This window comes from Pteronotus mesoamericanus, unplaced genomic scaffold (assembly GCF_021234165.1).
Source record: "Pteronotus mesoamericanus isolate MK-2021 breed Mesoamerican mustached bat unplaced genomic scaffold, CSHL_Meso_final scaffold_232, whole genome shotgun sequence".
In the NCBI taxonomy this organism is placed as follows: Eukaryota; Metazoa; Chordata; class Mammalia; order Chiroptera; family Mormoopidae; genus Pteronotus; species Pteronotus mesoamericanus.
In genome coordinates this window covers 6,815,005-6,830,213 of record NW_026555311.1, presented here as the reverse complement: position 1 = coordinate 6,830,213, position 15,209 = coordinate 6,815,005, and the positions used below count along the sequence as shown (strand labels likewise).

Here is a 15,209-nt window from a genome sequence, read left to right as displayed (position 1 = left end):
TGACATTACACACATTTAAAAAAATTATGTTGTGACAACACTGTCATTAGAATATGTATAACCTTGCGGTTAGACACAACTTGTAACTGAGAATGAAAGGTTAAAATCGACCTAAAGAATCATCCAGGCATCTTCCTATTAACCATCTTTTCTTCACCCTCATCACAGCTAATTCCTTTTCTTCTTCTGTACCAGTATTTTCTTGTTTCTACCTTTGCATGAGCTGCTTTCTGTGGCTTGAAAACTTTTACTCATACACATACTCATTCTCCAAATTGCCAGGTATCTCTGGAATGGAAAACGTTTCTAGTCCCATCGGGTTTTGCCTTTACTACAACCTAGCATTTAACAGACTTTATTATTCGGATGTGACCCTCTCTCTCCTTAGTATTGGGTCCAAGCCTAACAGTGCTAATCAACAGCGCTTCTCCCATATTTTTACAGAAATTAGATGTGATCACAGCAAAGGAATGGTGAATACAGGATTCATTATGATAGCTACTTCTAGTAAGAGGCCTACTTTTGATGGTGAGTTTGTGGGTCCTATTACATATTTTAAAATAAATAATTTTTTTATTACTGAATTATAGTAACTAGAAATTACTCACCCGAGGGAGAAGATTGGCCTTGTTGGTATCAATTACTTCCCAAACCGTCAGAAGTTTAAAGCTGAAATGAGATGTCTAAACTTGACCTTTACATGGGAACCCATGGGCCATTAGACGTTTATTTTGGTGAGAGCAGTTAGTTTCCTTCCGTTTTAGCAGAAACACTCATCTACAGGGAGTAAAATAATCCCTGGAGTTGGTTATTTGGTCACTTGAATCAAGGGTGCTCACTTTGGGTCTCTTTATCACCACCATCAAAGAAGATGTATTAACTCAGCCCTAAGGTATGCACAAGCATCAAAGGCAACAAGGTAACAAGTCAACACTGCTTCTTAATCTTAACCAGGGGCCAGTGGCTTTTCCGGGGAAGGGAAGGGCCAGCTCTTCGTCGGATCCGTGAACGCGAACCGCCTCGCCCCGCTGAAGGTCCTACCCAAAGCCTGGCTGCCGTGAGCCCTCGGCTAGGCGGCCGAATGTAGCGAGCCGCGGCAGCCCACTTAGGCCCGGACACCACCTCCCAACGCTGGAAGGCCGTCCCCACGGCCTCTGCCAAGGAGCTGGTAGATCGCGTGCCCCAGCCCAGTCTTCGGTGACGTCACGGCGACGCCCGAGGCGCGCAAGGAGGCGGGGCCGCCCGGGCCTGCGACCACAGAGGTCCTCTGGCTGTTGGTGCTTAGTAGCTGTACCTTCTTCGCGGTTCCTGGTCGCCGTCGCTGCCGCCGCCTCCACTTCCAGCTTTGCACCATGGCCTTCGTAACCAGGCAGTTCTTGCGCACAGTGTCTTCTACGTCCACAGCTTCAGCCTCGGCGAAGAAAATTATCGTCAAGCACGTGACGATCATCGGCGGCGGGCTCATGGGCGCCGGCATTGCCCAGGTGAGCAGCCCAGCGACAGCGCACCCCGCTAGCTCTGCTCACCGCGTGAGATGAAAGCGCTGGCGGGCGCGACCCGGCGGGGTGTCTCGCAAAGAGGCCGGGGTCTGTGGGAGACCCGGGGAATTTCCACCCCGCTTCTCACCCGCGTAATTGAAACGTCTCGGGTCAGGGCCTGTGAGTGTTCCTTTAGCAAAGATCAAGAGTCTTGGGGCTGAGCCTCAGTTTCCTAGTCTCTAAATTCCAGTCTCCTTCAAGGCCTGATGAGGGGCTGGGTGGAGCTTGTTGGTGAATGCGCTTTGGAAAGGAACCTGGCGGAGAGAAGATAGTATAGTCTCTGTCCCAGGTTTAGACCTAACGTGCTTGCTTGCTTCTTGACTTACACCCTAATTGCTTCCAGCGACCTGGGATTTTTCAAAATTGTACAGTATTTGTGAGCAGTTTTCTGCTCTCCTAAACGGTATCCTTTTAATCCCCCCCGCGTGTTTCCTTTGCTTGCTGGGTTACAAAGAATAATAATAGTCATCACTTTTGTAGAACTTTGTAAAGTAACCTAATCAGCTCGAGAGGCCCAAGTGAGTCCGTCAAAGGCTGCAGGAAGCAACGTTGACCTTTTACCCAGTGCCCTCTGTGCTGAGAGCTACGCGATTTAAGGGTTTGGAGAAGTGGGCGGGGCGGGGGTGGTGGTAAAATAAAGCAGCCTACGACCTCCAATCTCAATGTACCTTTGCAAGACTGCTTAGTTCCAGCTGAGCTGTGGCTCAAGGTCGGTTACATTGAGTACCTGGATACTGTGATTAATTGCCTCTCATTTATTGACTTTTAGCAAATTCCAGCTCATATTGGAGAACCTTGATTTTCACATCCTAGTTGATTATATTAGCATTTCAGCCCTTTGCACCTTGTATTGTTGAAGAGGAGACTCAAATGCGGTGGATACAGCCATGAAAATAGTTTATTTTTCAGTGTCATTTCAGTCAAGTCTACATTTTCATGCTTGATCTTTTAAAAATCTTTTACTATTATTAAATAGCATAATTTTCCTGTCCCTGCGAATTTTTTGCAAAATATTAATTTGATTGTATTTTTTTCCTAAAATCTTTATTTCTTTAAGATTTTATCCTTCTAACTTTTTACAGTTTTTCATGTTTCTGGACATATTGCCCTTTTTATTGTGTGGATGCTTTGGCTGCTAGGTTATGGTGTCTCCTTAATCTATGTTCTGCAAGAGATGTGAGGAATAAGTCCCTTTAATGTAAGTCCAAACATTATACTACATTATAGTATACTCAAGAGAAAGTTTAGCTGCAGTGCACTTGTATTCCCCTGCCCCACCAAAAATCTTCCGTGGCAGTGAGAGTGAGATTTGTTGTGGGAAGGTATAAAATAATATATTTGTTTAAAAACAGCTAAACAGCACTTTTTAAAAAAATTCTATTTTTATGTATTGATTCTTAGGGGGAGAGAGAAACATATTTGTTGTTCTACCCATTTGTTTATGCATTCATTTGTTGCTTGTATGTGCCCTGACTGGGGATCGGACTCCCCAACCTTGACATATGGGGAAAACACTCTTAACTGACTGAGCTACCCAGCCAGGGTTTAAATAACATTGTAAGGACAAGGTATTAGAGCTTAAGCCTCCAATACCAATATAGGAGATGGGTCCAGAAACTATTGTTGATGGTGCCTTGAAGATATCAGTGAAAGAGATTAGAAACTAAGTAAAAAACAGTATTTAAGGTTGCTCAGTTCTTGGAATGCCGTGTCCATTATTGGCGGGAAAAGGGTGTTATGTTGCAGGCCCAGAGGTAGCACCTAATGCAATTATGGATGTGGTATTGGAGCTTTCATATGAGAAAAGAGGGAGGACATTGACATTGATGGGAACACAGATTTGTGAATCAAATCCTTGAGTAGTTGGACCAGGGAGAGCCTTTTGAAACTTAAGGGGGAATCCGAGAACTCTTTATCCTGCAGGTTGGAAATATAATGGAACTGTCATTCCAAAAGTTGATAAAGACCAGAAGTCTAAATAGTGGACAATCAAAAGGAACAGTAATTTCATTCTTACAGAACAAGGTTTACAAGAACCTCAGCTGCTTTAGATGACCGCTCGCAGGTGGAGGGGAACCACACTTTTCTGCAGACCATCTCTGTGCCACTCTCAGCCAGTATGTTGTCTGGTTGCAGCAGTTCAAGCTCACCCCGTTTTGCACTCCACCCTGAGGCATGCAGCTCTAAGCAGTATTGCCTCATTCTTCATGCTCCTTGACCTATGGCTTTTGGCATAGGCTAAATCTGTTTTGCTTATTGAGTGCCACAGACAATAGTTCATATGTTTTGATTGTAGATTGGCTCCAGTTCAGTATGGGGAATTGGATGGCCTATATGCTGGCTCTGCCCCACACGTTATCTGTGTAAACGTGGGAAAGTTACTTAACCTCTGTGCCTACTACTCTCTAAAATAGCACTAATGCTAGCACTAGCCTCATAGGAGGATCTAGATAATTGAATGAATTAGTTCATATCAGGCACTTAGCACAGTGTCTGGTACCTAGGAAGAGCTCACAAAGGGTTAGCTGCCTTTATGATTATCTTTTTTTTTTTAAATCCTCATCTGAGGATATATTCATTGATTTCAGAGGGGGGATGGAGAGAGAGAGAAACAAACATTGATGTGAGAGAAACATCTGATCAGTTGCCTCCTGCACACACCCCAACTGGGGATTGAACCCCCAGCAACACAGGCATGTACCCTGACCGCAGATGGAACCCACAGCCTTTCAGTGCCCGGGATGGCGCTCCAACCAACCGAGCCACTTGGCCAGGGCTATGATTATTCTCTTCATTGCAGCAGTGCTTGTCTTTGTGTCCTCCTCTTGTACCATTCCCATCTCTGATGGTTGCTGCTGAGGCAGGCCTGTAATGTTTAGATGGAAAGGATTGGTTGTGATTCTGTTTCATCTCATTTAATGTTGAAGGCTCATGCCAGTTGACCAGGGGCCTCTGAAAAGGGGCAAGGCACTTCTTATTCTTACCCTATTGTTAATCTTCATAAAACACAAGAACAAACTAGCATTTAAGTTAAGCTGCTAATTCAGCTTTTGCTTCACTCTCCTGAACTCGCTGAAATAATTTTAATTTTAATCAAGGTGTAGTTCTGTTTAAAATCTTAATTTTTAAAATTTATCATTTTTGCCATATGTTCCAATTGGTGCTGAGTAGGATGGAAAAAAAATTAAGCAGATTTTGTGGGAGCCAGACACATTTCTTGAGCAATTAAGCAATTTAAGACAAGTGGGGTCTGTGCTTTAATTACAGTTGATCAGAGCACAGGTCATTTGTGCATATGTATACTCCAAGAGTATCTACTTTGCCTGTCATTTTTTTGTTTGTTTAAAATTTTAAAAAATTGCTTAGGCTGCAGGTTAATATTTGAGTAAGATTAACTTGTTCTTTGTTTTAGCCCATTATGCACTTCTGACTCAGTTCTGATTGCCAGTTTGTCATCAGCTGGATACTTAGGCTGGCAAAGAAGCTTACAGCCTCAGATGGCCCTTGAGTGGAGATGTTTTTTTGCTTTATAAAGGAGGGAAAAAAGGAACCCAGAGAACTTGTAGTGTTTGTTAAGTTACTGGTGAGAAGTCAGTGAGCTTGCTGGGCGTGGCATTTCAGAGGCTGAGTTTAGGCCGGGTTCGTCTCTTGCAAAGTATGGTTCTCTGGGGTTGTTTTTTTTTTTTTTTCTTTTTTTTGTTTTTCTCTCTTAAAAAGCAAAGAGTGCTCATTTCTTCTGGGGAGAGCTCTTTAGGCTGTTAAGACAAGAGACGGGGCAACATTCTAAGCAATAGGTGAACATTTCCCTGACATTTGTGATACTTGATGAGGACTCAAGTGACCCAAAAGCTTCTCCTCAGCTGCTGAAAGTGTTCACCCTTCACTTTTCTCTGCCTCCAACTTTGAATTTTCTGATGCCAAATAGAACAGGAATCAGAGTTGTTCTGTGTGTTTATCTATATTCTCTCTGTTTTACAGTGAGTTCATCTCTGTTGAAATTTGCTTGAAAACAGTGCAGTAGCCTGGGAGAAGTTTTGGGATCACAGGAGACTGGCACAATCTCTCTTTTGACTCTTCTCATGGGAGGAATATTTGTGTTCAGTGGTGACTAATCAATAAATACTTTTATATAGCTCCATCAGATCTAATCTGGTGATGGCTCTTATTTTAGATTATCCTAATTGTCTTGGAAGGTATTTGATAGGGGAGATATGGGAAGTTCAAACAACTTTAAGGATTTCAAGACGAATTGTGTGGGTTGTTGAAAAAAATTTTAGTGCTCTATCAGGGGTGTCCAACTTTGTGGCGTCTCTGGGCCACACTGGAAGAAGAAGAGTTGTCTTGGGCCACACATTAAATACACAAACACTAACGAAACCTGATGAGTCAAAAAAAAGAAAAAAGGTTTTAAGTAAACTTACAGTTTTGTGTCAGGCCTCATTCATAGCCGTCCTGGGCCATATATGGCCCGTGGGCCGCAGGTTGGGCACCCCTGATAGACATGTTTGGGTATTATAATAAGTTCATACTCATAAAGCATTTAAAACAGAGGCTGGCACTTTAAGAAAACTGTACAAATGTGACACTTTATTCTGTTCAAAGTACTTGATATTTCCATATTTCATGTGACTATTATAATAATCATTCCTGCAGAGGTGGCACTGGGGTCAAAGGTCAGAGGCAGAGCTGGGGCTGTAACTGTGGTCTCTAACCTCCTGCTCCACTTGCTAGAGATCCGGGAGGCTGAGATAACCAGAGTTCTGCCTGCACCTCTGGCTCTGCTGTCCGTGGGGAGGTGTGGGTGTGGCCTCCACGGGCAAGGGGATCCTTCCTGGCTGTCTGGAGTCTACAAATACCAGCTTGACTTCTCCTCAACCGTAGACTCAAAGAGTCACCTGCTGATCATCTCCACTTGGATGGTCTGCAGCCATCTTTCTGCCAATAGACTCAAAGTCAGTTGCCAAAACTCAGTTCAACCTTTCCAGAGTTTCCTCCTTCTGTTATTACCATTGTTGTTCTTCCAGCCACACACACACTATGAAGATAGGGTTGTGGTCAGGTCTACTCCACACTGCAAATGGCTCTGAGGCTTTCCTGTGCGACGGAGGTTTTCGCTGGCGCTTTCCTTTGCAGTTTCTGGACCTGGTGTTACCTGGCTTGTTGTGGGAGCCTCTTAATTAGTCCTTCTCACTAAAACTGCACTCATCCTAACAAGCATTGCCATATTAATCTTCCTAAGGAGCAGTTTGGATTTGTAGTTCTCTCCTCTACCTAGAAAGTGTCCATCGTGGTAACGTATCTCAGAGATTCTTAAATTTAGTAAGACTCAGTTGATGCTGTTGATGTGTCCCATTATCCCTTCTCCTTTGCAGAACTTGTGGGAGATGGGGTTGGCGGGGGGAGTCCTAGAAGAGAAGTTATCGATAATTTCTCTGCATTACCAAACCCAGATGCTTATTGAAATTTTTAAAAAATTGTATACTTAACAGACTTCTTATCTAAAAATGGAGGCACATTTTCTTGGTTTTCCAGAAATACTCTTTGAAATATAAAAGTCTGAGTTTATATAAAGAGGCTAGCCAGTGAATTTAACTGTTTTAAGAACAAGACAGCTGATCATAGTGTTAAGTGATGGTTGAAAGCCTTAACAGAATGCCTTTTTCTGATTGTGCAAGTTATTGAAGACAACAAATGCTGATAGCAGAATTTACAGTATTATAGAACCAGAGATAATTATAAACCCAGAATTGCCAGCTCTGTATGTATGTCTTTTCTTCTCCCTGGATCAAATCAGGAGAACCCAAAGCCAGGACCTGTTGGCTTTGTACTCAGCAGACAAGGAGAAATGACATTTACTCAGAAGCCTGCAGTAAAGGAGTAGGGAGATGACCCTTAAACATACAATCATAACACTGTGATGGGTGCCGCGGAAAGGTATGCGGAGGTATTGTAGGATAGAGGAGCATGAGGGACACCTAGCCTGAGGCCAAGAGGATGTTGGGGTGGGGATGTTGACTACCTGGAGGAGCTTGTGGGGCACAGTTGGTGTGGGGGTCACTGATTGAGCACACTTCCTCTGGGGATCAGGAGGAAGTTGGAATTCCAGTGGGGCAGATAGTTCATGCAACTTTGTGATTTTTCTGAGAGAATGTAACGTTCAAGGAGCGCAGCCCTCCTGTAGCGCTGGGGCCCGTGGGCCAGCTCCCTGGACCAGCTGATGCAGTTCTTACAAATTCCCCATTCAGTTTATGCTTCAGAGAGACCACGTCCCATCTGGCGATATGTTTGTTAAAGTGTAAATTCAGTCTGCTTCTGCTTGGCATGTTTGCTTGGCCCTATGGCTAGACTACTCACAGGCTTTGACAAGTGTGCTATTCACTGGGTCTATTTTTACAGCTCTGAAGCACCCTGTCTAAAAATATTTCTCTCTGGCTAAGCCTGCCTTCTACCAAGGCTAGGAAAGTCGTAGACCTGAGGACATGGCCTTCAAATAAAATTTTTTCCATTGCAGATTGCTTATCCTCAGGGTCTTACAGTATGTAGGTCAGTGTCATATAAAACAAGAGTTCTTCATGGATTGACTTAAATTGGTTGCTCAAGTTAAAGTGCCAAGAAGAGCCTCCCTCATTTATTGTAAAAATAACAGATGTTTTCTGGAGGAGGAAAAAATTCTATTACTTTTTGTGGTCTCCTCTTCAATTGCTGTCTCCTCAGAAAGTTGGGATAACTTGGGCGGTGCCATGGCCTAATTCAGGAATGAGTGTGATCGGTATCCTTGGATCTAAGACACATGAATAATTATGTTCACTTTGCGAGGGGAGGCCCTCAGTTACCTTGATGAAAAGAACCCTGGACCCTCAAAAGTTTTAGTCTCATTTTGGCCTTGCCACCAGATGTATTTGTTCAGTCACCGTTTCCATGGATGTGCCATGGCCAGCTGGGGTCTAGGTACTCAGCAGACAAGGAGAAATGACATTTACTCAGAAGCCTGCAGTAAAGGAGTAGGGAGATGACCCTTAAACAGACAATCATAACACTGTGATGGGTGCCACGGAAAGGTATGCGGAGGTATTGTAGGATAGGGGAGCATGAGGGACACCTAGCCTGAGGCCAAGAGGATGTTGGGGTGGGGATGTTGACTACCTGGAGGAGATATTCAGGTTTATTTAGTGAGGTGAAGGTGGGGAGAAGGTGTGGGCGGTGCAGAGGCCTGGAGGTGAGAGCCGCAGTAGCAGATGCAGGGGGCTGCAGGCCTTGTGGTGTCAGTGTGTCGGGCAGCAGTGAACAGTGTGTCTGGAGAGGAGGCGAATCCCCATCCCGGAGGGCCTTGCGTGCCATGTGTGGGAACTTGTTTTCTTCTGTGGTCACCCAGAGCCATTGAAGAGTTCGATGGAGGAAGCAATAAACTATCTTCTACAGAATCATGTTTAGGTAGAGTACTAGTTGCCTGCATGTGCTCTTAGGTGAATAATTTTTCTGCTTTAGTTCCTGTTTTTTCTTTAATAAAATGAAGGTATTGTGTTGAGTCAGAACCAAGGTCTTTTTTTTTTAAATTGTAAAAATACATACATAACATAAATGTTATCATTTGAACCATTTTAAAATATACAGTTCCGTGGCATTTAAGTAGATGCACGTTACTGTGAAGCCATCATGATCGTTCATCTCCAGGGCTCTCTTCATTTTGCAAAACCAAAACTCCATGGCCATTAAGCAATAACTCCCCATCTCCCAGCCCCTAGCAAACACTGCCTCACTTTCTGTCCCTGTGAATTTGACTATTCCAGGTACTTCACGTAAGTGGAATCGTACAGCATTTGTCCTTTTCTAACTGGCTTATTTCACCTAATATCTTCAGGGTTCATATGTGTTGCAGCATGTGTCATAATTCCTTCCTTTCTAAAAAAATTTAGCTATAACTGCCAATATAACATTGTATTGGTTTCAGGCATACAATACCATGATTCAATATTTGTACCTGTTGAGCAGTGATCACCATAAATAAGTCAAGCTGATATCTTTCACATTTTTGTTCTTGTGATGAAATTTTTTAAGATCCACTGTCTTAGAAACTTTCAAATATGCAATATAGTATTACTAGCTCTGTAGCTGGGAGTTTGTACTTTTTAACCCCCTTCACCACTGCCTCCCTTGCCTCGGGCATCTACCAGTCTGTTTTCTGTATCCATGTTTTTTGCTTTTAGATTCCACATGTAAGTGAGGTCATGTAGTATGTCTCTCTTTATCTAACTTATTTCACTTAGCATAATGTTCTCAAGGTCCATCCATATTACAGATGGCAAGAGTATGTCTTTTTTATGCTATATATGTGCGTGCGTACATACATATACACTACATTTTCTTTATCCATTCATCCATCAGCGCACACTTAGGTTGCTTCCATATCTTGGCTATTGTAAATAGTGCTGCAGTGAACATGGAGGTACATACATCTTTTTGAGCCAGTGCTTTATTTTCTTTCTTTCTTTCTTTTTTTTTTTTTCTTTTTTTTTTTTGGATAAAAAGTGGAATTGCTGGATTATAAGGTAATTCTATTTATAGTATCTTGAGAGGGACCTCCATGCTGTTTTTCATGGTAGCTGCACCAATTTACATTCCCATGAACAGTGCACAAGGGTTCTCTTTTCTGCATGTCCTCTCTAACACTGACTTGTTTACAGCCATTCTAACACGTGTGAGGTGCTAGCCCATCGTGGTTTTGCCTTTCCCTGATGATTAGTGATGTTGAGCACCTTTTCAGTTACCTCTTGCACATCTGTATGTCTTAGAAAAATATCTATTCAATTCCTCTGCCCATTTTTAAATTAGATTTTTTTCTTTCTCTTTCTTTTTTTGCTGTTGAGTCGCATGAGTTCTTTTTATATCTTGGATATTAATCCTTTATCAGATATGATATGCAGATATTGTCTCTCAGTGTGCTACCTTTTCATTTTGTTGGTCATTTCCTTGCCTGTGCAGAAGCATTTTAGTTTAACGTAGTCCCACTTGTTTATTTTAGTTTTTGTTGCCTTTGCTTTTTGCGTCAAATTCAAAAAGTCATCACTGAGACTAATGTCAGGGAGCTTGCTTCCTACATTGTTTTCTAGGAGTTTAATGACCTCAGGTCTTACATTCAAATCTTTTGAGTTAACTTTTTTGAATGGTGTAAGTTAGTGGTCCAGTTTCATTCATTTGAATGTGGCTGTCCAGTTTCCCCAACATCGTTTATTGAAGAATGTGTTCTTTCCCAATTGTATGTTTTTTGCTGCTTTATCATAAATTAATTGACAGTGTATGTGTGGGTTTAATTCTGGGCTGTCTGTGCCATTGATCTGTGTCTCTGTTTTTCAGCCAGTACCATACTGTTTTGATTACTATAGTTTTGTAATATGGTTTGAAATCAAGGCAAATGATTTCTCCAGCTTTGTTCTTCTTTCTCAAGATTGCTTTGGCTCTTTGAGGTCTTTCATGGTTCCATGCAAATTTTAGGATTGTTTGTTCCATTTATGGAAAATTGCCATTGGAATTTTGATAGGAATTGCTTGAACCTAGAGATTACTTTTGGGAGTATAGACGTTTTAATGATACAAATTCTTTCAGTCCATGAAAATATCTTTCCATTTAATTATATCTTCTTCATTTTCTCTCATCAATGCTTATCGTTTTCTTACGTCTCATAGTATACAGGTCTTTTTGACCTCCTTGGTTAAATTTATTCCTAGGCATTTTGTTCTTTTTGATTCAGCTATAAATAGAATCATTCTCTTAGTTTGTCTTTCTGCTAGTTCATTATTAATGTAGTAGAAATGCAACATTTTTGAGTATTGATTTTGTACCCTGCAACTTTACAGACTTTTTGTCTTCCTATTTTAGGAAATAATATTCCACTGGAATATTTTTTAATGGAGTAATATTTCATTGCATGCACATAACACATTTTGTTTATCTATTCATCATTGATGGACGCTTGGGTTGCTTCTACCTTTTGGCTGTTGTGAATAATGCTGCTATAAACATGGGTGTACGGGATCTGTTAGAGGCTTTGCTTTCAATTTTTTGGGGGTGTATATCCAAGAGTGGAATTGCCATATTGTATTCCATAGTGGCTGCATCATTTTACATTCATACACAAGGGTTTCAGTTTTTCTATATCCTTGCCAACCATTATTTCCTTTTTTTAAAAAATAATAGCCATCCTAATGGATATGAATAGATTAGAGGTTTTTTACACTGTGCTCTGCAGACTTTAGGGGTCCCATGAATCTCCTTGATGGTTCCTGTACTGCTCTTCCCTGATCTCTGTTTTATGTATTACTCTTCTGTTTGAATTTCTATGAACAAGGATTTTATGACCAAAAAAGTTTGGAAAGCCACCTCACTGAATGATCTCTAGGGTATTTTTCTGCTCAAAAAGTTGATAGTTTTGATTATCTGTAACTAATAAACATGAACAAGAAATGCTTTTGCTCATCTCTGACATTATAGTGGTTGAGAAACAAAGGTGCCTCAGTTTCCTCCGTGTGGTACCAAAGAAAGCTGTGTTGGCGGGAGTGAGCTTATGTGTCTGTGGCTAATTCTTGAACTGTTCACACATGCGCCCCATAGAGGGACACAAACACAGGGTCTGCATGCCTCTGCCCTTGCCCACAGCCCCTTGGATAAAAGGTATATGACACATTCACATACTGGAGGGAATCAAGCATGAAGCCATTTTTGAAGCCCAGGAGTGGTCATACTGCATGGATTTTACCCTCCAGCTTCCCTTCTGCCTGGTATCTCAACCAACTGATCACCAAAATAACAGACATTTGTAAACATTTGTTTTCCACTTGGCAGTTGACTAAAGACTTCGGCCATTAACTTTTTTCTTTCTATTCTTTTCAAACTAATAATGTGATTTTTCAAAAATCTAAAATAACTTGAACGTTGTATGAAATTTGTTATAGTGTCTAGCAGGAAAACCAGTCATTCCTTGAGAACTTATTCCTAATACAATTTACACATTAAGGTTTTTTAAAAAAATAGGTCTATTATCCATGTACTCTTTTCATGAACATTATCGAGTGTCCCCCCTGTGCTAGGCTTGGGCTCGCTGAAAGGTAAAGGGTGATTGCTGCTCCGGAGGTGCCCACCTGGTGAAGGTGCCCACGTGGTAAAGGCACAGGTTGCCTGCCAGTCAGATGAAAATTTTGGTGGTTTAAATACCTTAAGGTAAGGCTTGTAAACACTTGAGGTATATGACGTGTAGGATGTATCTGCTTATGGTAAGTAAGAAAAAGGGGACATTGAAGAAGTATATGTGAAAAAAGACATGTATATATTGTGCTATGTATATGTACGTGACATTTATAGTTACTGGAGGGCTACAGATAGGGGTGTGCCAGAGCCACGCTTTGGGATTTGTGGTAACAACAGCCTCAGGCTCTGAAAAAGTGGATGATATAACAGCTGTTTTGGAAAAGTCTCCAGGTATTATCTTGAATTCATCATCAAATTTCGGTATTGGTTAACTTTTCCATCTTTCCTCTTTACTGCCTGGAATTTCTCCTACATACCAGTTGGTTAATGACCTTGTTGCCAAGATTTGTGAGATTTTTACAGCATGAAATAGCGGTTGTGTTTACATCCTGGAGATTATTACATAGCTGAGTGGCCATTGGTGACTCACAGCAGCTCCATGCCCTGCTATTTCTTTCAGTATCTCAAGTCCTGTATGAAAGACCTGCTACATCTGTAAATTAGTAGAGGCACAAGGAAGTGACATTTGGGAGAGGCTGGGAGAGGCTGCACTAAAGCAGACACAGCCTGTGTTGGATTACGGGGGAGGAGCTGAAGTCCCCCAGGCAGCAGTGAGGGCACGGGAGCTTCCTGGTGGTGGCAGCCGTGCAGGCCGGGGTGCGGGGCCACGGACTGGTGCGGAAGAGGGAGGAGTGTGGTGTGGGTGGAGGAGAGAGCAGGCTCAGGTCACGCTAAATACACTCCACGGCGTTTGGTATTTAGCGGTTATTTATTGGCCAGCCATCACATGCGCGGCATGTGATAAGTACTAGAGAACATAAAGACCAAATAATTTCTGCCATGACAGGATTTTAAATCTAAGAGCAGAGGTCGTTAGACAAAGATCTAAATGACACAGTTACTTTGGTATAATATAAAGTAGCATACCAAGAGCAGTAAAAATCTAGCTTTGAGGTTTCAAAAGAGGAAAGGGCACATTCATTTGGGGAGGGAAATAAAAGCCTCCTTGGAGAGTGTAGCATTTGAAATGGGCCTTGAATAGTGGATTTCTTTGACAGTAAGGGTGACGTTAAAAGAAAAGTGTTGTTCAGCCAGATTGTGACTCTCAGAAAAGTGGTACCATTAACGAAGGTCAAGAAAAGCTGGTTTCAGGGTCAAGACGATGACTGTAGGTTAGGACAGAATATGTTGGTTTCAGGCACAGCTGGAATTACGAGGATGACTGAGATTTCAGAAGGAAAGGACTTAGAGGCAAAAGAAAAGAATATCGAAAGCACAGCCTTGAAGGATACCTTTGTTTAGAGGCTGAAAGATTAAGAGAAGTCAGTTAATAGGGCCCGAATGAATAGACAGATAAGAAATAGGAATAAGAAATTGAAGAGAGTTCCGGAAAGGAAGCCCTGGTTGACAGTGTGCAGGCTGTACAAGGTGCGGCCAAAGAACAGGCCTGGGAGTTAGCAATCAGAAGACCACTGGGTAGCTACCTGTGATTCACTTCATCCAGCAGTGGTGACGGAGGAACCGGTTGTGAGGGTATATGAATTCCATGGCTCAGGAGAAAGTGGACGTGCCTAATGCAGTGACCAGAGCGTCCGCTAACAGGCATTGTGCACCTTCCACGAGCCTGGCGTTGGTCTGAGCACTTGAATCCATTAGCTTCTCTAACCCTCACAACAGACCAGTGAGAAGGGTGCTGTTATTAACCATTATTACAGATCAGGAAACCATAGAGAGGCTGTATCACTTGCCCAGAGTCACATAGTAAGTGGCTAAGCCGGGCCTTAAACCTAGGAAGTCTGGTTCTGGAACTTGTGCTCCGCATACCACTGCGCCACCCAGGAATGGAAGGACTTTGGTGGTAAAGTGGAGGCCGGCTTCAGGGGGCTAAGGATATTTGTGCCCCCTGCTCTGCCCCTCCCCACCCCCCGGCTTCTTACTTTTTTTTAAAATGAAGAGAGATCCCAGCCTGTTTGCAAAAATGGAAGGACACAGAAGGGAAAAACCTGAAAGTAAAAACCGGAAAGGGAACAAGTCTTGGGATCAGAAGGTACAAGTTCAAAAGCAAAATAAAATAATTTATTTTAGGAGGCTGTACCTGGATCCCGTATTATGCCTCAGACCCTCACAGAAGGAGGAAGGGACTGCCTAAAATAAAAATAACAAGCTATTGTGATATGTCAAGCAGTATTCTGGGTAGCGTGCGCTAACTCCTTTATTCCTCCCAACAACCCTGGTGCCCCATTTTTATAGATGAGACAGCTGCAGAGGTTAAGGAGCATTTCCTGTCTCACAGGCAGCAGAGAGGCTGCAGAGGCCAGCCCTTCCCCCCCGCTCAGAACCGTCTCAGATGGCTCCGGAGACCCAGCCAGGCCTGTGCGGTCACGGTCACGCAAAGCGAGCACAGGAGCTCTGGGTGCAGGCGGCTCTAGCTTC

General features: G+C 42.6%; 1 protein-coding gene across 1 annotated transcript in view; it reads left to right on the top strand.

The window, feature by feature from the left end:
- Nucleotides 1-1,211: 1,211 nt before the first annotated feature.
- HADH (hydroxyacyl-CoA dehydrogenase) overlaps nucleotides 1,212-15,209 on the top strand; it is a 42,325-nt gene continuing 28,327 nt past the window's right edge. The window contains exon 1 of the mRNA XM_054591641.1: nucleotides 1,212-1,484. Coding sequence (XP_054447616.1) covers nucleotides 1,353-1,484 — 132 coding nt within the window. The 5' untranslated portion in view covers nucleotides 1,212-1,352. The remainder of the gene's footprint in view (nucleotides 1,485-15,209) is intronic.